The following is a 22,280-nucleotide window of genomic DNA, read 5'->3' as shown; positions in this document are numbered from 1 at the left end:
GTCTCGTTTTGTTCACAAACCAAAATGATTCAGTTTTCATGATTTCTTATTTGTATGGCGCAAAGAAACCAGACAATATTAACATTTAAGAAGCTGAAAAATCACAAAAAAAGTCTAGTACATTATAGAACTGTGCTAAAAAAAAAAACCTTACTAGCACGTGTATTGATTCAGATGTTACCGAGTTGATATACGCTCTGACATTAACATCACCTCAGTGGCAGTGTGGAATAAAGCCTGTGAGTGGCAGTAGAGGTCAGTTGTTTCATCGCCCTTGCTGTTAAATATTAATATTGTCATTTTTCAAACCCATTGTGTATCACAATATCGTTTTGTGATAAGCATCTTATTTTGAGGTCATGGGAAATATCCAGCTGTAGTGTATTATTGATGTATTTTCATCCATAGTTTATTTACAGTCATCAATTACTGTAGTACTTTTTGGTAGTATTCCATAAGATTTCTCTCTTTATATAAAATTGTAGTCATGGGATTGTACATTGAATCTAATTTTTTTTATCTGAAGATGTATCCAGTCATTGATCTTGTCTGTGTGTGTTTCTGTCTGTGACGGGCATATCTCACGGACCGGTTTATTTAGCATTAGCATGCTACTGTTTTGAGGCTAACTTGGCGAACCTGTTTCCAAAGGTAAGCTAGGCTAGGCGACGATTAGCATTAGCGTAGGGCTAACATAATACAAACACTGTGCAACCCTTTATAGGCACAACTCAATTTTTAAAATTTTCGATTAGCATTGGAGGGGACCGTACCTATGTTCCCCGGGTCCTATGTTCCCCGGGTCCTATGTTCCCCGGGTCCTATGTTCCCCCGGCTCCTATGTTCCCCGGCTCCTATGTTCCCGGGCTCCTATGTTCCCCGCTTTGTATGTGACCGGGGGACATAGGACCCTTTCTCTAACCCTAATCCTAACCCTACCCTTTTTCCAAAAAAGGGTCCTATGTTCCCCTGTCACATACAAAGTGGACCTTTTTTGGGAAAAAACGTGGAACATAGGACCCGGGGAACATAGGTACGACCCCCATTGGAGTAGCTAGCTGTTTTGTGACCATCAGCCACGCCAGTGTGTTTGTAATGTTAGCCTTTACGTTCCTTATGATGCATTACTATATGTGAAATATCTTCTTCAGCTCCCACTATAGGAATACATACTTCCTTACACAAATTGCAAGGATGATTGTATTCAGACTCCTATACTTCCCCATCAGAGGAGCCAAACTGCTTTTGCCAAATCTCCACAATTGGCTTGACTTTCCGGATGTGGGGATGGGCGGGGGGGGGATCAATGCTACCATTGGAGAGCTGCCTGGCTTCTCTTACCGAGAAGACACTAATTCCCAGTGGAACGCCTGGATGATCCCACTTGTTCCGATGTCAAAGGAGGTGCATTTTCTCTTCGAAATCGTTTCTGGGCGCCATCGTTCGCATGACAAATAGCCATTAAGCTCTACCAATCATAAGCCCAATAGCAGCGAATATGCACGCTGGGGCACGAAACGAGTGAGACGTCTCGCTAATTAAAGGGCTAGTTCTGTGCTGGATGCTGTTGACAGGACCCATTATCAGGCCTAAACACACACAAGGAGTTTGTTGGGATTTTTTTTTTCTTCTTCCCCCCAATCTTCTCTGCCAGTCGTCTAACTCACAAAGCAAGTTGTTCTCTGAAAGTCATAATGATATGGAAAAAAAAAAAAAAAATGGAATGCAGTATGTCTTTTTGCCACAGTTTTTTGAGAACCTGATGTCAAGCACTCAGCGGATTTTTTCTTTCAAAAATGAGTTTGAAGGGCCTGTGTGTTACTTTAAAAAAAGCAAAAGTCTGATGAGTTCACACGACGCTGATGAAGCGCCACACAAGTCAGTGTTGAGCTTGATCTGAGTATGCGATCACGGTCACTTGCCGAGATTGCCGCGCTGCACACAGGAAGTGATTTGTTTCATGTCAAAACAGACGTAACAGACAACGAGAGATGGCTGCAAACGGGTTGGAGTACACGAAGTAGTGCCCACAAAAGGTTTTCTACTCCTCCAAAAACCCGGTCGATCAGCAGTTTGATAAACCCTGCCCGTCCCTGTGCTGCTGCTGTATACACACAAATGCTCCCTTCGTCAGGACTGATCATTTTGCTTGACAGAATCCATTTTTAGATGACGCATACACATAACAGACATAACGGCGGCAGAATAATAGCATCAACAAGAAGAAAAATCACCCGAAGTTCTGCACTTATTTCTCGCATGTTGTTTTCTTCATCAGAAAGTTTCTCTTTTTGAATTGAAAGTTTGAATTGAACTGTGTGTGTGTGTGTGTGTGTGTGTGTGTGTGTGTGTGTGTGTGTGTGTGTGTGTGTGTGTGTGTGTGTGTGTGTGTGTGTGTGTGTGTGTGTGTGTGTGTGTGTGTGTGTGTGTGTGTGTGTGTGTGTGTGTGTGTGCGCGTGTAACTGTCTGTGTTTTTGTTTGCAACAGGTCAATGAGGACCAGGTGCAACAGATGGAGATAGAGAATAGTTTCATTGCACGCTGGAATGACAAGAAGGACACCACAGTAAGTCGACCCACAGATCCCAAATGGAAATCACCAGTGGGTGCTGTCTGTTTGTATGTGTGAGTGCTTGTATTGATTCGCCTGCATGTGTTATTCTCCCTCAGACCAGGGATTAATTTGAAAAGGTGTTGTTTTTCTGGTGAAAAAACGAAGGGCATTGGGGAATGTAGGGGTGTTGGGGTTTTGCACGGGGAAGACAAGGCGGGTGAGGAAAAAAGGCCCTTTTTCCTGTTAACCTTTTACAGCAGGTACTTTATGCCTGGGTGCCTCCTCCAAGAAAAACATTTGGTTCAGATAACAGAGGAGAAATAAATTAAATCACACGCCCGTGCTGTTGCTGATGTTGGAATCCGAAGTGAGTTGTTGATGTCTGCGCCTTTCTGCCCCCCCAACCCTTCATTCTGTCAATGTCATCATAGACCTGCTGTTCTGGGGCACGAGGGTTACTCAGTGGAATTCTATCAGGAGCTGGTCTAGCTCTACGGAGATTGATATTTTTTGGATCACCGTGTAATTACAAGAAAACAAACAAACTAAACATTGTTTGAATTTTGATGCCAACTGAAGGCTACATAGGCTCTCCAACACACTTGAAAGGGCGGCAACATACAACGCCACCTGCAAATGCTGCTAAACTTTACATACTGTACCTTTAATGTGGTGTGGTTTGCATCTCTGGAAAATATCTGCAACGAGAGGAGATTTAGTTGGAACTAAATCAACACAAGTAGGTATAACGTAAACAGTGATGAAGCCTAGTTACATTTAACCTTTTCAAGGCAACCATTTTCATACCTTTTTAAAATAAAATGAACTCATCACATTTTGTAGTATAAATCTGAAGAGGCCTGATTCAAAGTTGAAGTTATTTTCTGCCTAATTAATGTTCTTCTTTTTTTTTCCATTCATGTTTTGGGCTGCAAAAGATTTTGCTGATTTTATTGTAATTGCACGGGGGAGATGTTTTTGTTGAGATAATCAGTAAGGCTATTTGAGTTTTTAAAGATAATTACGATGAAACAACAGTGCTATATGAAAGAAAACCAAGAAATCTAAAAGGCGGGGCAGGGAATTGACCTGAGTTTCAAGCACATATTTAATTATGTAGATATAACTTTTGTAAAAAATGTCTGAAAATGTTTTGCAGGTTTCTTTTCATTTCTGTTATCAATGCTGTGCATTTTCCAGGTGTGACTTCAACGCATTTTTAAACATCACCCTGAAAATAAAACACCTGTGCAAAGCATTTAATTTTTTAATGTAGGTGGAATACGCACCCCATTGTTTAAGGCTTACACATATTCTCATTATCATATCGAGCAATCCTCTGTTCAAGCCTCTGATACTTTTCCAAGATGCTTGTTTGATATTTCCCATAGACTCCATCTTACTTCTATGCTAAACTCTGGCAGTTAAAAAGCAGCGTTACCTGTGTACTGTGTATATGTGCCTCGGTTTTTAAACTTCAGCTTTACTTTAGAGACTAATTTTAACAATCAGGAGTCGCGTAAACATGATGTCACGCGCGTCTTTTTCCGGTCAATCGTCATCGAAACACGTCATGAGTTAACGTTGATGCCAGTAATGCAGTTAACATGCCCAGCACTAATATTAATTTATTAGTCTAAACTGCCTGAATTATAGAACCCATGTGAAGCTGCAAAAAAAAAATAATAATATGAGGTTTTAATATTTGCAGGAAGCTCGTTTGAGATGGCTCTGCCTTTTTGCAGGTTAAAGTCCTGACCTCATCGGTTTCCTTTGTTAGCCGGGGAATGATAAGGATCCCCCAAACCTGCAAGTGGCTAGACTCTGGGAGTAAATAAATCAGCGATATAATGAGGTGGAAGGCAATGCCATGCCTTGTAAGTTAGAAGTGGCACTTCAAAATCAATAGTTTCATTTACAGGCAGGGTGGGTTCAGGGAGAGTATGACATTGGTAGCTGTCTTGGTGATTTCACACACTTCCCTGTGTTCCATTTGCGTGCTTCACCAGAAAGTTATTAACACCCCGTCTTGATTCCCTGTCTTTAATTTTGACGTGACAAATGCCATGTTTGTAGAGTGTACCTTGATCTTCTTCCTCTCACATTACACTGAAATCGGCAGAGGAACAGCGAACAGTACTCACAGAAGCAAGATAGCCCCATATCTGTCCATCTTTCACAATTACAGTTTGGTTTGAATAACTGTAATTTATGTGTCACATTTGGGCCAAGGGAGTCAGAGATGGCTTCCTCCCTCTATTCATGTGATGGGAAACAATTGGAAAACTAACTGAAATTACCAGATAGCACACTCTTGTGCTAAGTAGAGCCATATAAGGTTCTTCGGCTTGTCCTCATAGGAGAACCCTTTTTGGCTCCAGGTAGAACCTTTTTATAAAGGTTCCACCTGCATTTTACAATGCATGTCTTGCATAGATCACCTACTACTTAAAACATTACCCCAAAGTCACAAAATACACCGTCTTTCTTCTAAAACACACAATATAAGCATGAAATCATTCTATTCAACCATAATTTCCCTCATGCATTTTGTTACTTTTAACTTTACGTCGATGCCCGCAGAGAGAGAGAGGTCTTGGTGTCACAGTCTTGTAGAAATCTGCCAAAAGCTTGTATACTCCTCAAGCCAGTGTTTCCATTTGTGAAATGGACCCACAGTTCTTCCTTCCTCTTTTTTAGGCTAATTTTTGTCTCGATTCAAGTTGACCTCTCTCAGTACTTTTCTCCAGGCTTTGTGAGCACGACCGACTTTCATTCCTGCTAGGCGTTTATCATTCACAAAAAGGTTACAGTTTCAATAATGAGAAGTGGTAAAGATTACTGCTGTGGAAAGGTACCATAATATGCAGTGGCAAGCGGTCAGAAAGGCCACATACAAGTCTTTGCTTTCTTTTTACAGAGGTTACATTTAGTTTAAAACACTGTTCATTTTGGCACGTTGTACGTTTCCTTAATATCCTGTGAGCATTTTCCAGGTGTGGAAATATTTTTAAACATCACACTGAAAATTTAACACTGGTGGATGGCACTTTTAGTGTAGGCGAAACATACAGGTGTGCGTGTGGGTGTTTCAGTCTCTCATGTCATAGCTGCTGGGTTAACTTAGCCAAAAAAAAACACCTTTGGTTTTCAATCCTCTCGACATTTCTCCATTTAGATTCATGCTGCACCACAGCCAACACATTTTGGAGATAAGCCAATTAATCCAGCTACATTTTTTTGTGTCTAATTCGACTGATCTGCTTACGTCTATTGTTTTTCTTTTTTCCCACCTCAGTTCTCTCCAGCTGGGGACTTGATCTTCGAGGTGTACCTGGAAAAGAGAGAGCCAGAGAACTGCTGTTTAATCAAGGTAGGAGTGTGTGTGTTAATGTGTGTGTCTGGTCCCTCAGTGGTGAGGTGAAAAGAGGAGGGGGAGCTGGAGTGTGGGATGAAGGCAGGTGAAGCAAGAACGAAGAGTGGGGTAGAATGAGAGGTGGAGAGGTTGATGGAATGGAGACAGTTTGTGGTTTAAACCTGAGGGGGGATGATTATCAGCAGTGAAATAAATCAGAAGCAAACTAATCAAAGAAATGTCTGATTTAATTGTGTTAGTATTTGCGTTTTATGAGGCACGCAGGTCGCTGTCGGTTATGGATTCCGTTTTTACAGCTGTGGCACAGTCAGGACGGGGTTAAAGACAATTGCTCTGCAGCACAGTTCGACTTTAATACTTCACTTTCCCTCTGCGGAATGAGGTAGAACATTTGCTTAGTTCAATCCTGCTCTGGTACACTTAATAACTTGACAGAGGCTGCAAGTATTTAATCAGTTCGTGGTGTACACGGCTGCGAGTCAAATATCTGTGCAATAAATGTTACATATTGAATGTGTCTACAAAGGAAGAGGGTGGTGTTATTGGCCCATAAAGCTTATGATCTCAGCTCTTTTAATTCAAGATGTTTGTTTCTTTTTGCTTTGTTGTTTTAACAGTCAATGTCACATCACCCCAATTCTGGCTGTCCTTCACATATTTTAAGATTTCACTGATCGATTTTATCTGCGTCTGACCCCGAGCTACATGTCAGACATTATGACCCCGAGCCACTTTGCAGCCCTAGATCCTCAGGCATGGCATTCTTGGCTGTTCCAAAGTCAAGGCTCAAATCCATAGGATACCATACCTTTGCTGAAGAAGATAAGGACTCTGCGAACTCTTTTAAATCACTTCTTAAAGGTGAAGTAAGTAGTTTATAGTGCCATCTAGAGGAGAGGCTGAAATGTACAACAAAGAACTGCTCCTCTGCTCACCCCCTCCCTTCCCTGAGCGCTACGGTATCCGCAGCCGGTCAAATGTCGTCCTCGTTGTAATTCTCTTCCTTTTTAGTATTGTCGTTATTATCATATTATATTTTTTAGTCTATTATTTTATTATATGTTAATATATTTATTATTATTTTGTTTATATTGTTTTTTGTGTTTGTGGTAGGTCTCTCCCAGCATGCGTCCGATGGAGCTCGCAGAAACTGCGTTAACGATGAAGAATGTTGCCTTCAATGCCGATGACCTCTGGACCACCTTTGAAGTCATTGAAAATGGAGAGCTAGGTAGACACATGCAGGAAGTACCCCTTCATTCTTATAAAGACACATTCATGTCAAAAAAATAACATTCCCCCCAAAAAAACACTGGTGATTCCAAGTATTTAATAAGAAATTAGACCTGCTTTTATTTTTATTTGACTTTTCTCAGATCTTTGCTCTTTAATTGCACAGTACTGGGTACTTAATCACGTTCATGCCTTTAAAAATCAGAAAAATCACCACCTACCTCTCTTCAAGCCTTGAGTCTGTAACAAAATGAAGAATTTCATGCTGAAACTTCACAAATTACTGGAATGTTCGAGCTATGTCCATTTCTTTACAAATCTGACCATGTGAAACGAGCAATTGTGCAGAAATAACTTGGCACTTTTGAGAGGAATTCTATTCTTGTATTTTAGATAATGGCAAACTAGCCACTTTAGTAGGTGCACCCTTTTTTGTACCACTTGACATTGCCGCACGGCCACAGGTACAACTCACAGTATAAGTACTCCATGCATTTAGGCATGGAGTAGCTAGAGTAGCTTGGAGAACTTCAACGGAGCATCAGAAAGAGGAATAAATATGATTTAAATGGCGTTAATTGTGGCAGGGTAGTTAATGGCAGACTATTTAACTGCTGATCTATATTTAGTTGGCATATGTACTTAATTAAGTGACCAGAAGTAGTTTAAATGCACTGCTGCCATATGAGATACACATAGTTTTAAAAGTGACCATTCATTTCTTGTAACATCGACAGAATCAACATCATTTCAGAGAAAAATGATGCCTTGCCCTTACTTATAACCTAATTTTTGTTGCTAAACACTAACATTCGTGACTACAAATGAACCGAACCACATTCCTATAATATGTGTGTAGATCTGCCTTTGTATATCAAAAGGAGCTTTTTTTTTTCTATTCCTTAATCAGTATTAGCATTAGCTGCAAACATACATCATGCAAAGATCACACTTTGTCTCGTCAGAGGACCTCACGGTGCTGCTGTGCTGTGCTATCTCACTAATGAAGCAGTCTCTGTGAACATGAGAGAACACTGAAAAATTAGCCGCCATCGGTTTGATGATACGCACATGAATTAATCATCTTTACCATCATATATCATAGAATTACCTCAATCTTCTTTTGCATAATCGGCCTAGGGAGCTGACCCACCTCATCTTGCATTAATATGCTCTGATGACACCTCGTGCCTCACACATGTGATCACTGCACAGGAAGCACAGACCATGTCGCGAAGTTTTCCTACAGCTGACAGTCCCTGTGCACGTCTCATCAGTTCACTGAGAGTTTACACGGCACCCTTGTTTTTGTTTTCTCCCTCGCAAAAGTTACAGAGGGCACGATGTCCTCCTCCTACAAGCCAAGGTGCGTTGAATGCTGAATATATTTTGCCATCGGTTCAGCATATTTTCCACGCCGCGACAGTATGTCTGTGAAAAGAGTCAACAGTCAAGCTGTTTTGAAGGCGGCACCGTGACAGCGTTTGCTCATAAATCCATAAAGAGGGGAGGGAAGAGTGCGTTAATTAGCCATTTTGAGGGGATAGTGCCGGATAAACACTGTTATCGAGGACAATAGGCAGAAAAGGGGAGACAATATTTGTTGGGAAACGAGGAACTAATTCCATGGCCTATGTCTGAGGAGATTCCAGAGGAAAGATAAGCCCGCTGTTATGAATAAGTTATGCCATTGTGGCTTTTTCTTTACCTCCTTTGGTTATGAAAAACAGTGTGTAGAGATGGGATCAGAGCAGGCGTGGTGGTACACAAATTATCTCCCTCTTTTTTTTCTGGCTGACAGCACGTACCCTGTTCACCAATTAGGAAGAGATAATAGGTCTATTTTGCACATGAGTGTGTTTTTATAATCAGGTCCTGATGTGCTGCAGATAAATTGAACCACTCAGTAATGAAAAATGGGCAGAACAACAACAACATAATTTTGTTATTGGGTTAACGAGAATTAGGATTTAACGATAAGAGGTTGTGTTTTGATGTCAATAATTCATAAATGATGTGGGTGTTTGACATTCCTGACCATTTCAGCTTTGACTATTGCTGCGTTCTCACCACGTTTACCTGCTAATCATTCTTCTTCATTTCACACGATGCTGTTTTTTTTATTCTTAACAGAGCGACCTTTGCACCACAACGAGAAGATTCTTGAACAGGTGTTGGAGTGGAGTTCCTTGGACTTTCCAAGTTCTGCTTTTCTTGTAATAAAGAAGTTTTCCGAGGCTAAAAGAGTGACTGATGGAAAAGGTAAAGACAGTTGCTGTTTATCCTTCAAACCCTTGTCAAGGTAAATCCCTTATTGTCAGTGTTTTGCATGTGTGGGGTTTGCAGTGGGTATAAAATATTCCATATATCTCCATCACAACACGTTATGCATGTGTTTCAGCTGACTTAGTCTAATGATCTACTGTATATTAGCATGCATCATGATATGATCAAATCGGTCCACTTAAAGTAACAATATTAATGATAACTAGAAAAGCACTCGGAGAGCGCAGACCTACGCCAACATTTCCTGAAACTTTCATCCAAATTTGTCCGTAACTTTGCAAGTTATGTTGGTCATTAACACACAGACAAACAAACAAATTCGGGCAAAATACCCCCTTGGTGGAGGTCTATAATCATAATCAAACACTATTGTTGGGAATGCTAACTCAAGCACTAACTGACAAAAAGTTAGCCTTATAACATGGATAAAAAGTTTAAATAATTAGCAGTTGCTGGTTGTTGACATTGAAGCTCCTCTCCTGCTCACCTTATGGCGCTCCAGTTGTAGTTGGAAATCAGAATTTCCAACCTATAAGTTTGGAGCAACCTCACAAACCTGGCTGCTACTTTTACTTTTAATTGCACTTCTGTCATATTAATTTCACAGTTACTCAGTCTGTTAAATAGTAATGTTCAATTTCTATCTGTAGAATGTTTGTGCGGGCAAAATATTGTGTAGAGGGATTTTATTGATGGGTATTGCTAACAATGTCTCGCCTGAGATGCGTGTACGCCCAGTTTTTCCCATTTTCTCAACTCGGAGGTGAAGATCTTTGACTCCGGATGTCAATGGAAGGCACCATTAAACATTAAACGTCATCAGTACGATTCTAGGTTTCACCACCTGTAGAAGTTCCCTGACCCTAGTGGTTGGGTGTATAATGAATGGACTGTAGGAGGAGTAAATGCACTGGTAGATGATTTTGTAGAGTAGTCTGTATGAAATTGCCTGCTGTGAAAAGTGGAAAAGACCAGAGAGATGGTTATTGATCAGAGGAAGGAGGTAAATACCTGGGAGTCGACATCAAATTTGGGCTGATCGAGAAGGTCACCAGCATCCAAGAAGCTGATGAGTGGACTCCTCCTCTCCTGAGGAAGCTGAGATCCTTCGCTGTGTGCAATAAAACATTGGAGATGTCGCCAGCACTCTGTCCTTCACTGCAGTCTGCTGGTGGAGCACTGGTGGAGAGGAGGACACTTAACAAACTCTTGTCAATCACGGACAACCCGGACCCACCCTCTCCACCACGCACTGGAGAGACAGTGAAGCACCTTCTCAAACAGGCTCTCTCGCACTTTTGCTGTCACGAGGACCGCTACAGAAAATCCCTTCCTACCAAATGCAATAAAACTGTACAACACTTGTCTGACAGAGAACAATCCTGCACCTTCATAACTTTGCACAGACTGCACAAACATACTTATCGTTGTAGAACTGGTTTCACGAGTTACATCCTAATATTGTATTCATTCACAACTTGGTACATTATTCATACACAGCATTTCATATAAACTTAGCCGCCGTATTGGTGAATGCATTGAATTAGTTTCAAATGAATTTACATTTGGAAACATATTGGTTGTGTTTGTGGTTGTGTGAAATCTGAGTTCATTAGCTAGACTGTGAAAAAAAGTGTTGAGAGAAGAATGTTAGAACATTGTGGAAATTGCTCATTACAAATCCCCATAATTAGTCATGACATATTTAGATGACGGTAAACATCACATTTACAAATCTGAAAATCGGTTATTTTCTTGCTTTTTTTTTTGCTACACGAGTGACTTGTCACGATAAATCAGTTCCCAGAATTGATGTAGATTGCAAATATTGATTAAACAGACTGATTGTTTCAGCGCCAGTTGTTTGCTCGGCTTCGGGCTCTTATCCGCATTTCGATTTGTTTTACAGACGACCAAAAACAGTATATTAAAGGCGACTATCTGAAGTTTAGTGACGGATCCCCCAAACTGCTGTCGGGGCACAAATTCCAGGACAAATATGTCGCGCTGCGTGAAGAGAAGCTGCTGCTCTACAGAGACATCAAAGTAAGTTTGCTTTTATTTCAACACTTTCTGCTGTGGGTTTTGTTTGTATGCAAACACAAAGGACCTGTTGTTAGCAGTGTGTGCAGTGTGTGAATTGAAAAAAATGCAATAGATTCCCTTAAGAGAATGCAGCCAACATTACTGCAACTATGCAGATTTAAAGGGGTCATAGTATACCCTATTTCTCAAAGTTAACCAAGTTCCCTGGTGTCCTAATGAACATGTCTGTGACATGCTTTACCATACCATAAGAATGAAGCACCACAGCAGTTCAATCACCCTGCCAAAACAGCCCTGTTCAGAATGCTCGGTTTAGTAGTATCTCTTTAGGTCCACCTTAAAAAAAAGTAAAACGAAACTTAAGGGGCAGGAAATTACATCAGCCACAGAGGCTACTGGGAGTTAACAGCAGTTAGCATTTGGATAAGTGATCATTTGCAGGCTCTAGCCGGCACATTGCTGTCATATATAACATGTATCCACTGGACAGATAAATCCTCTGAGGCTGGAAGTTTGTGTAGAACTCTGTGCTGCACTGTGGAGCCAAGAATAGAACTTTTCACAGACTTCCGGTTTTCAGATACTGTTGCCCTCGCCAGCACTCTCGCGTGTTTTAGGACAAAAGCGGAGCTCCGTGAGACAACAATTCCGGAAATTTAGCGTCTTGTGACGTCCCAATGAGTGCGGAAGTCAACATTGCGTGTTTTATCTGCTGTACTTACACTGAGGAGGAGCACAAAAACATGAGTGAGTCATCTTTTTTCACACTTTGCCGACTGATAGGACCTCCAGAGTCCCAAATGTAAGGATTTAAATCATTAAAAAGTTGATTTTGCATAATATGCCCCCTTTAACTCCAACCAAACCTCCCCACCCTTCATGGCCACATATCTGTCAAAATCTCCACATAAAGGGTGAGAATACAACACAGCGGATTTGCCACTCTCTTCTGAAAAGGAAGAACACATTGTTTATTTCTCCCTTAAGCCCTTGGATTTGAAAAGAAGTGATAGAAGTGCAGCGATTCTGACAGTTTTTTTTTTTAAAGCTTTTTAAATATCAGGTTGCACAAGAATGTGCCTAATTACTGCAAAGTGAACTAGATGTGTTACTGTAACTTTAATTGATATTCTTCAGCCTCTCTGTACAATTATTCCTCAGTCTATATTTAGTCCAAATTATATTTGAAGAAACAGAAATGCGTGTTGGGCTGTGATGTGTAGGTGTCGGAGGCGAGCGATAACTTTGATTCAGTTTGCCGTCGTCTCCTCTGCTTTGTTCTTGGCTGCTTGGAAGAAGGGGTTGTGCTGGTAATGATTTACAGCGATTGTTTGCTTTCAAATGGCACAAATCTTTTGTTGGCATTTAGTTTCATTGCAGTTTATTTAGTAAGGTGTGTGCATTGTGTTTCTGCTTCTGCCATCCCCCCCCCGTTAGTCATCCAAAATATTAATTTGTTTTATTTTGTTGTTTTTCAGAGCACTAAAGCGGAAAAAGTGATCCTGCTCAAGTCTGTGAAATGTTACCTTGGCTTGAGGAAAAAGCTCAAACCTCCAACCGGGTAAACTGCACTCTCACACACACAATTATAAAAAGAAATTGACAATATGAAATTCACATATATATGTGTATACGTATATCTATATACACATATATTCATATATATTTATATATATAGTGTGTGTATATATGTATACATATATATATATATATGTGTGTATACACTTGTGGACGCGTTACAGCCGTGGCACGTCAGCGGCGCGGTCGCCGTTTCAAATCGCTTCCATCCTAATCAATGAGAGCATTTCCACTGGCAGTTCTATTTTTGCCGTTGCCGCTGCTGAACCGCGCAAATTCCAACAGAGCAGTTCGCACCAGACAGGAAAAGCGACACAGAATCAAAGTAAAAAATTTCCGCCCCCCTTTCAAAATAAAACACAATACGCAGGTCATATAGCCTGTCACAACTTCGCATCAACATTACATCGTGACCGGTGCTGCCAGGTCAACAGTCAATTAATCAGAGCGTCTCGGAGAGTCATAATGTACGACGAGAGACCGATTGTTGAAGTGGAGAAACATAAAATCATTTATGACACCAGATCAACAGTTCTTCCACGTCGGAGAATGAAAAGAAGCTGTGTTGTTGTTGTTTACTTTATACTCACAGTCTATCGCGGGATCTCGCAAACTCGCATCCGTTTAAGATTATCGTGCGACCTTACGTGAAAGGCACCGCGCCGCTGCTGTATCACGCCCGGTGGGGATTGACACTGGACAGAGGACGAAGCACTGACGTGCCGCGGCTGTAACGCGTCCAGTGGAAATCCGGGGTTAAACTTTTACACACTTTCATAAAATGTTGAAAATAAATAAAAATTGTCAAGATGTCCACAGTGTACAGATTCCAAATGTCGGTCTTGAAGCAAATTCAGGATATTTTTTACAACCTGTACACACATTATGAAGTGGCTGACGGGTTCATATGCTGCCACGAGTGCGTTCAAGTGAAAGAGGCTGGGCTGTTAATTAAAAGCACCATTTTTGAATCAAGTACTTAATGGAATATGAGAATAAACACAGATCTCATAAACAAGGCGACTGCATGGAAACAGTTATTCAGGTTAGATTAAGGATATTATAACTAGCACAGCATGATGCTAATCAAATATGAGTACATGATGATTTAATCAGCTCAACACATAATGTAACATAGTATTAATGTGTGGATGTTTTGTGAAAAAAAAATTAACTACATCAGGTGGTTTAGGTTTCATTTCCACTTATCGTCATCACGCAGTCTGCACTGAACCACGCTGAAGTAATACAAGTGTAAAATCATTCTGACAAACACGTTTTTTTTTTCATGCGGCGCAGCCTCATAGTTCATCATATTTTGACTCATAAACACCAAAACAGCTGCTGCACATTCAGAGCACATACGCTGAAATGTTTAATTAAGACAAGTTAGTGATTATTAAGTATTGCTGGTATATTTTTTTTCCTTTATTGCGTGCAAATGTACAACAGTTTGTGTCTGACCTATTAGTATGGCAGAGCAATTTGGGGATAGTAACTTATTGGGACTTTTTAACAGATTTGTGATGTCACAGTACAGCTTTGTGTTCACTGAGTAACATATTGAAAATAAGGCCGCACAATTATATCGGCAGCCAATGCATTTTTTTTCATTTTCAAGTATGCTGGTAATGTGATAAAATCAATGTGTGTATATTTGTATATATATATATATGTATATTTATATATGTATCTGTGTATGTGTATATGTATATATTTGTATATGTGTATATATATATATGTGTATATGTATATATGTTTATGTATATATATATGTATGTGTATATATATATATATATATATATATATATATATATATATATACATATACATATACATGTATATATATGTATATACATATATACATATATAGAAATAGTACTATTTTACTTCCCTTAAAGTTCAGCCACACTGTGGAGGCGCACAAGCCACTCTGACCCCACCTTATATTTCACTGTAATTAATCAGATTACATGCATTCACATTCTAACACATACAAATTATCAAACTCTGCCACTGTGGGTGGAAAAAAATTGCAGCCACTGCTTAATTTTAATGACCTTCTATGATTGTAATTTATGACACATGCCAAACCCACAGGAGTTCTTGTTGGTCAAACAAAGAGGAAATGTCTTGAGGCGCCAAAAACCCCATATCTCACATTACCCAATTACGATTCCTCATAATTTTCCCAATGTCAGAATTTCAAGTCTGTCCAAGCGTGAAAAATGAGTCCGGCGAGCGACTGTCTGCAGTACACACAGTCCTTTAGGGGTGAGGGAAAAAAAAAACGGATAACAGTGGAGAAATGGGAGATGAAGCACAAGAGGGGGAAAAAAGGGGACAGAAGGAAAGAATGATACAGCGTGGTATTATAGATATACTGTTGAGGGAGCTGTGGGAGAAGTCGCACGGTGAATAAAGTAAAGCGAGAGTGCTGAGGAGAATGAAGAGTCATATTGCGAGGGTTAGAAGAGGCAGAGCTTCAGTACCTCATTAGGCTGAGGTCTTTGTGAGAGCGGCCCACTGCCGGGTCAGATCGTCTGCCTTACGCAACTCGCTGGAGTGGTGCTTCAGGCTGTGGGCTCTCCATCTTTAAGCCCCCCCCCACCATCCTTCACACTGTATTCTTCCTTCACTCACTTCTCTGCTCCTGTTCTGCTCCTCACCTCGCACAGATTAACACAAACACGTGCTACAGTGTGTGCGATTATTCACTCCATATGCCGCAGATTGTGTTGCAACACATTCTCCCACATTCAAAAGTATGTTTTTCGCTATGCGTTGCGTCTTGCAAACCTTTCAAGAAACTGTACGGTATAAAGCTTCATAGGAGAGCAGCATAAGCTTGGATGCTTTCGCCCCGAGCATTCTGAGGTATGGGCATCAACATGTGGGCTGGAGCTACATTGAATAACCTCAGCTAATTAAATCCAATTGTTCAGTTGCAATAGAGCTTTATTCAATTTTAATGAGACGGTTTTGACCTGTTGCTATCTTTAACACGACATTCTCTGCACATTTTAGTTGAAATACTTTGGCTCAATTTGACTCATGTCCTTCTCGCTTCAACAGCTGGGGCTTCACGGTCTACTCCGACAAACAGCAATGGTGAGTGCCAAACGGACGTTCTCCTGTTCGCCCACTGATGAGTATGGCGGCTTTTGCATTTTGCACCCAAAATGTCTCAAAAAACAGAACCTGGAGTTCAAGCCCTTAGTGCTTTAAATGGGTTATTCATAGGAACATTGGTACGCTTAAATTCTATTACTGCTGGTCAACAGAAAGTGACATAACAAAATGATTTTGCTCATCATTGTTCCTCCAACGTGAACTGTTAAAGTTTCCACTCATGAAGAGCCACCTAAATCCTTGAAAAACTTAACGTAAACTAATTAAAGTTCTGATACCAACTTTAAACTTTGTACAATTAAATCAAAAGGTACAGCTGTTGAATGGAAAACACTCAACACTAAGACGCTAAGACTCTTTGTTAACTGCTTAAATATCCTGATGCAGATCTCAGTAATGTTGGCTAAAAAGCTAGATAAACCAGTGGGCAGGGTAAATATCTTTATAGTATTTTACAGCATTACAATGGAATATGTCAATGTTAGTTTTTAGATATTCGCTTGAAGGATTTTGGTTTCAATGCCAGTGAATAGCAAATGGTAGACGTGTTAAACATTTCATGCTCTCAGTGATATGTTTTGTCCATCTCCAGCTCTGTTGCTAGGTGACGTCTGTACTGTAGGTGAAAAGTGGAGTCATGTTAGGGACATCCACTATAAACCAGACTGCTGTGTTTTGGTTTGACCTTTGTGACTGATGATGGGCTGTCAATAATCATACTCTTACTCTCATTTTTTTTTTCTTTACCTTGCTGTAGAAAAGCTACATTTTAACCTCTTCTTCACGGATGCCCGCCGGTACCTTCTCACTTAGCTTGGAAAGTTCTTTTTAGACCAATACTGACATGTAAATAAAATTAAATGGGTTTAATAATTTGGTACCAAAGAAATCTCAAATGGCACACATGGTGCCAAACTGTGCCAAACGAGAGAACGAAGAGACATCTCTTAACTAAAACCTCTGTCATTTTACCCTGCTTCACTTCAGCGGCATCAGACTTTGCACAGCTCATGTCCACATGTTACGTGACCTCCATGCGTTTTTAAGCCACTACTGCATATTTTAAAGGTGATATTTACTTTAAAATGCAATATTTTTTTAGGCGAGAGAAAAAATACTCTTGACACAGTGGCATCTACAGTGAAATCTCACAAGTATTATCTTTATTTTGATACTAAGATAAACCACATAGAGCTTGTAACTGCAGAGTTTTACTCTATTTAGTTTGGGCATGTCATTTTCGAGCATGGACTCCAAAAAGAGGGCTGGGGAAGAAGAGGTTAAACATAGTGCCCTTTTCATTTGAAGGTACAGTGTGTAAAATGTAGTAACATTTATTAGTAGTTGTAATCCTAACCTCCCCTTTCCCTCCCAAGTCACTTTTGATGCTCAGTTTTTCAATTTCTTGCCAAATGAAATTAATTTCACCTACATTTTATACACTATACCTTTAAAAGAAGAGAAACGTATAATATATTTAGCTCAATTAGTAATGGTTAAAATATTTTTTAAAATATGTCTCAACAATTATTTTGTGTTAAGGACAGTTCTGCCTCGAATAGATTTTATAATTACATAAAATCAAGACGGTGTATTACATGACCCTCGCTCAAACGCTCAAAAACGAAAAACACAATACTGTATAAATCTGACAAGATGAAAGGTATAATTTATCATTTTAGATTGTTACTCACAGCACTTATCACTGCTGCAAATGTGTAGTTTTCTGCCGCAGATTCGTGTAATCATAGGTAATGACGGCCAGCCCACCTCTCACCAAGCGTATTCAGAGTGGTCCGTGATCTTTCCTGTGCAGAAACTATGTCCAGTGCAGTGATTCACCAAATCCAGTCGCCTCTTTAAAAATTGTTCAGGAAAATGACAAGGTGTAAATCAGGAACTGACGTGAGCGCGATTTTCTCCTCCTCAGGCATTTGTGCTGCGAGAAGAGAGAGATGCAGGTCAGCTGGGTGACGGACATCATCAGGATGAAGGTGAGATTGATGCGCAATTGAGATATAAGAGGGAGTGGAAACTCAAGCATGCAGGAAAACTATGCTTCTTTTTCTTTCAACTCTTTTAACCCTTAGTGCTCACACGGCACGGAGCTGTGCTCACACGGCACGGAGCTGTGCCGCAGGTGGTAATTTACCATCGGAATAATACACAACTCCTTACGTTGTGTATTAGGGATGTCCATATGTTTATAGGTCACATATTCAGGCTTTAAATGGGTCATATTATACCCTATTTCTCTAAGTTAAACTAGTTCCCTGGTGTCCTAATGAACATGTCTGTGAAATGCTTTGGTCAAAATACCATAAGGATGAAGCTCTGCAGCAGTTCAATCACGCTGCCAAAACAGCCCTGTTCAGAACGCTCTGTTTAGTAGTATCTCTTTAGGTCCACCTTAAAAAATAAAAAAGTAAAACGAAACTTAAGGGACAGGAAATGACATCAGCCACAGAGGCTACCGGTTAGCATTTGGAAAAGTGATCATTTGCAGGCTCTAGCAGGCACATTGCCGTATATATTACATGTAGCCTCTGGACAGATAAATCCTCTGAGGCTGGAAGAGTGTGTAGAACTCTGTGCTGCACTTTGGAGACAAGAATAGAACTTTCATATGCTGTTGCCCTCGCCAGCACTCTTGCCTGTTTTACGGACAAAACGGAGCAACAACGAGACAACAATTCCAGGAATTTAGCGCATTGTGAAGTCCCAATGAGTGTGGAAGTCAACATCGTGTGTTTTATCTCCTGTACTAAGACTGAGGAGGACCACAAAAACAGGATTTTTTAAAATAAAAAATCAGCAAACTGCACTCTTTGCACGAAATTATTAAGGTGAAAAATAAGTTTGATTACAGTCGGAATCTTTGCAATCCATATCTTGGGGTGGGGAAAAAAAGAAAGTATGATAAGTCATATTTTCACCCAATCATCCGTTTCTACTCTGCTGTTAGGCAGATGAAATACAGGAACAGGAAAAAAGAACTTTAGAAGTTTTCGAGGTCACTCAGCAATAAATCATTTTATGTGGAAAAGCCGTGAGAATAAGGTCAAGGCGAACTGTTACAATCACATTGTGGTACTTAGCCCCCAGATAGAGCCGAGTGTTGTCACCGTCAGTAGCTGACACAGCACATATGACATAAATAATGCAAGACAAAGCAAACACGGAGGGGAGCAGCAACGGATGCGTCATCTTTATTTTTTTGCATTATTTTTCAATCTCACATTCATTGCTGCCGTCTTTTCAGCAGGAAAAAAAAGCCTCTTGTTTCCTCATTAGGCTGAATGCATGCGTCTGTTTTCTGCTCATTTCCGAGTCGATGTCTGCAAGTGGAACATCGAGCTCATCCGACAGTAAGAGATCAAACAAAGATTTCCCAGCTCTGTATTGTATGCTCAGCATATTTCGTCAGTGTTAGCCCGCAGCTTGGCTTCCTTTATGGGAACCCATCTGCAGCATAGCGTTGTTTACCACCAGTGCTTACTGTAAAAACCTTTTAGTGCCATAGTTTTGGGTTGGCAAGTAAAAAAGGCCAATGTTGTCAGAGAGGGATTGATCTAAAGAGGAAGCCAATTTTTGTCTGCTGTTTCTAAGTGTTTCAAGGTGTTTACTTGAGTGTGCCCAGTGACTTCTCTCTGCTCTTTGGAGAAGCTCTTAGCTCCGCGTCAACTAAATCTATAGCAGACTGGAGCCTGCTAATCACATCAGGATTCTCCGCCCAAATCCAGCTAAATATCGCGATTGTCAGCTTCCAACAGTGAGGATTGGCGAAAGGACACAGGGGCCTCTTGTGAAGGACGGGAGGGAATGCGAAGATGAGAACTGAAAGCACTTCAGTGTTCTTGATTTACTTTCCGTTACCTGTTGGCAAGCATCCTGCTCTGTCAGTTTCCATAGCAACCGGGATTGAGGGCCTCCATGTGAGACTAGGACTGGGTGCTGGTGTATTTGGAGGTTGTTGGAGGGTCAGGGTGGGGGGTGAGGGGAGGCAGTAGAGGTCCGAGGACAGGTTGTGGCAGTGATGACATTAGGAGTTCATAAAAGAGATGGCTATAGGTCTTGGAAGGGTCACAGTGATATAAAAGGGGACATTGTTAAAAAGAAGTCAGAGCCGCATTGGAAAACAAATTCATCATACTTTCCACCATTTTTATCGAAGCGTTTTTAGTGTGAAAAAAACCTTTTGATATACTTGACAGTGTCATTAGACAAAGAACACCTCATATTGTTCATGGATAGACTATTTCAGGTGGGGGAAAATTGAGAAAGTGAAAGAATAATAATAAAAAGCCAATTAATAAATATGGCAAACAGGTTTTAACCTTCTACTAATTTCTGTTTTTTGTCGTTCGTCTTCAGTATGGTTCTGACCTCTGTTCAAAGTCCGTTAACTCAAAAGAAACGACAGGGCGTGCTGCGACTGGCGGCCGCAAATTTCCAACGCACAACCATAATACCAGCAAACGGGTGAGGAAAGTAGGATTTCTACACTGCCTCGCCCGAAAAACAAGTCCCACACTCAAATTGTTGTTGATCTGCCTTTAGCTTTGATGACATAGTTTATTCAATGTTTCTATGTTCATTTGTGTTCATTTTTCACCAAGATCTTGAATTTATGATTGGACTGTTGTGAAAAGTCTTCTTCAGCACATTCCACTGATTCTCCAAGGTGTTACGGTCCGGACTCTGTTATGGCAGGCACATGTGAAAATGATAACTCTTGCTACCATGACATTGTCATCTTGGAATATCCCGGAAAACCTGGGATATTAAGGTAGTCAGGTTTTGAGCTCATGACATTGCTGAACCTGGACCTGACCAACTGAAACAACACTAGATCATAACATTGGCCCCACAGGCTTGGACTTGTTTTTTCTGGCCAGGCAGTGGAAATATTTTATTTGCTCACATGGCTGCATTATTAATGCAAAGGCTTTCAAAAACTGTTGCAAAATGTGCCCTTTTGCTTTGATTCAGAATCCACTTACTGCATTTCAGGTCCCCGACAAGAGGGTTTCTCTTGTTGGTGCCAACCAGGGCTCCACCGACAATGCTGGTCTTCACAAGGCCGCCACGACCAACAACCTGCTCAAGAACCCAAACGTTCAGAACACCAGACGTTCCTTAGATATCAGCCAACTTCCACGTTTGCCTTCTCCGTCCCCATCCAGACACTCCCAGCTCATGACTCTGCCCATTCTTCCAAAGGTCGGCAGTAAAACCGCCACCAAAAAGCCTGTTCCGGGCGCGGAGGGGGGTATGATGCCATCAAATCTGCTGAGTGAACTGAACCTGGTGCTGAACAAGACGGGTCGCAGTGCCAAGAACAATGATTGGCAGGAAGACAAGTAAGCAGGATGACAGACAAAAGAAAGACTGACGAACAAACAAAAGACCATGATGCAGGTAAACACGATGGTATGTTGTTTTCATGGGGGAGGGATCATAGCCTGAAGAGTTTGCTTTCAAACTCCGATATATAAAGCACTGCTGATGCATGTGTGGATGGGAAGAACAGGTGCAGGAGATGTTGGAGGTCATGCAGACCTCAGCTGGACATGACGCTGACCCAAGCACTACAGAAACAATGTGATGTACACACCAACTCCTCTAAACTTTTATGAACTGTGTATATATCCAGCCGTCAAATCCTAGATGTTTCTAGAAATACTGAACTGCTAGCTTCATGCTTGTATGTTTCTACTGAGCACTTATGTTCCAAAAGCTTTATAATGATATTAGACTTCTTAAATAGCATGTTTATGTTGACATAATGTGGTCTGACATTACCACAGTAAAAACAAAATACTCATTAGACATTACAGCAATTTCATACAAGAGAGGTAAAAAAGTCAAGGGCCCATTAGCATTTAATGGCTGGTATTTTTGTAGATGTGACATGGTGGGCAATTTTATGTGGAATTATTTATTATTTTTTTGTAACGTTAACATTTTTGACCCGTGTGTAGCTAGCATTGTTTTCAAATATCATTAAGTACAATGTTAATTATATAAAGTTAAATAAAAATTGCAAAATGTAAGATATTTCCTGTCTATTTGC

At 40.6% G+C, this 22,280-nt stretch overlaps 1 protein-coding gene across 1 annotated transcript in view; it reads left to right on the top strand.

The window, feature by feature from the left end:
• arap2 (ArfGAP with RhoGAP domain, ankyrin repeat and PH domain 2) overlaps positions 1–21,571 on the top strand; it is a gene marked incomplete at both ends in the record, with an annotated part of 129,342 nt that extends 107,771 nt beyond the window's left edge. The window contains 10 exons of the mRNA XM_083905708.1: positions 2,488–2,565; positions 5,852–5,926; positions 7,043–7,160; positions 9,296–9,424; positions 11,358–11,494; positions 12,973–13,055; positions 16,148–16,183; positions 18,135–18,198; positions 20,579–20,686; positions 21,218–21,571. Of these exons, the coding sequence (XP_083761834.1) occupies positions 2,488–2,565; positions 5,852–5,926; positions 7,043–7,160; positions 9,296–9,424; positions 11,358–11,494; positions 12,973–13,055; positions 16,148–16,183; positions 18,135–18,198; positions 20,579–20,686; positions 21,218–21,571 (1,182 nt within the window). The remainder of the gene's footprint in view (positions 1–2,487; positions 2,566–5,851; positions 5,927–7,042; positions 7,161–9,295; positions 9,425–11,357; positions 11,495–12,972; positions 13,056–16,147; positions 16,184–18,134; positions 18,199–20,578; positions 20,687–21,217) is intronic.
• Between the last annotated feature and the right edge of the window lie 709 nt (positions 21,572–22,280).

This window comes from Microchirus variegatus (genome assembly GCF_963457635.1).
Source record: "Microchirus variegatus genome assembly, chromosome: 2".
Classification (NCBI taxonomy): domain Eukaryota; kingdom Metazoa; phylum Chordata; class Actinopteri; order Pleuronectiformes; family Soleidae; genus Microchirus; species Microchirus variegatus.
Note: the sequence above shows the minus strand (reverse complement) of the source record. Positions and strands in the feature narration are given on the sequence as shown.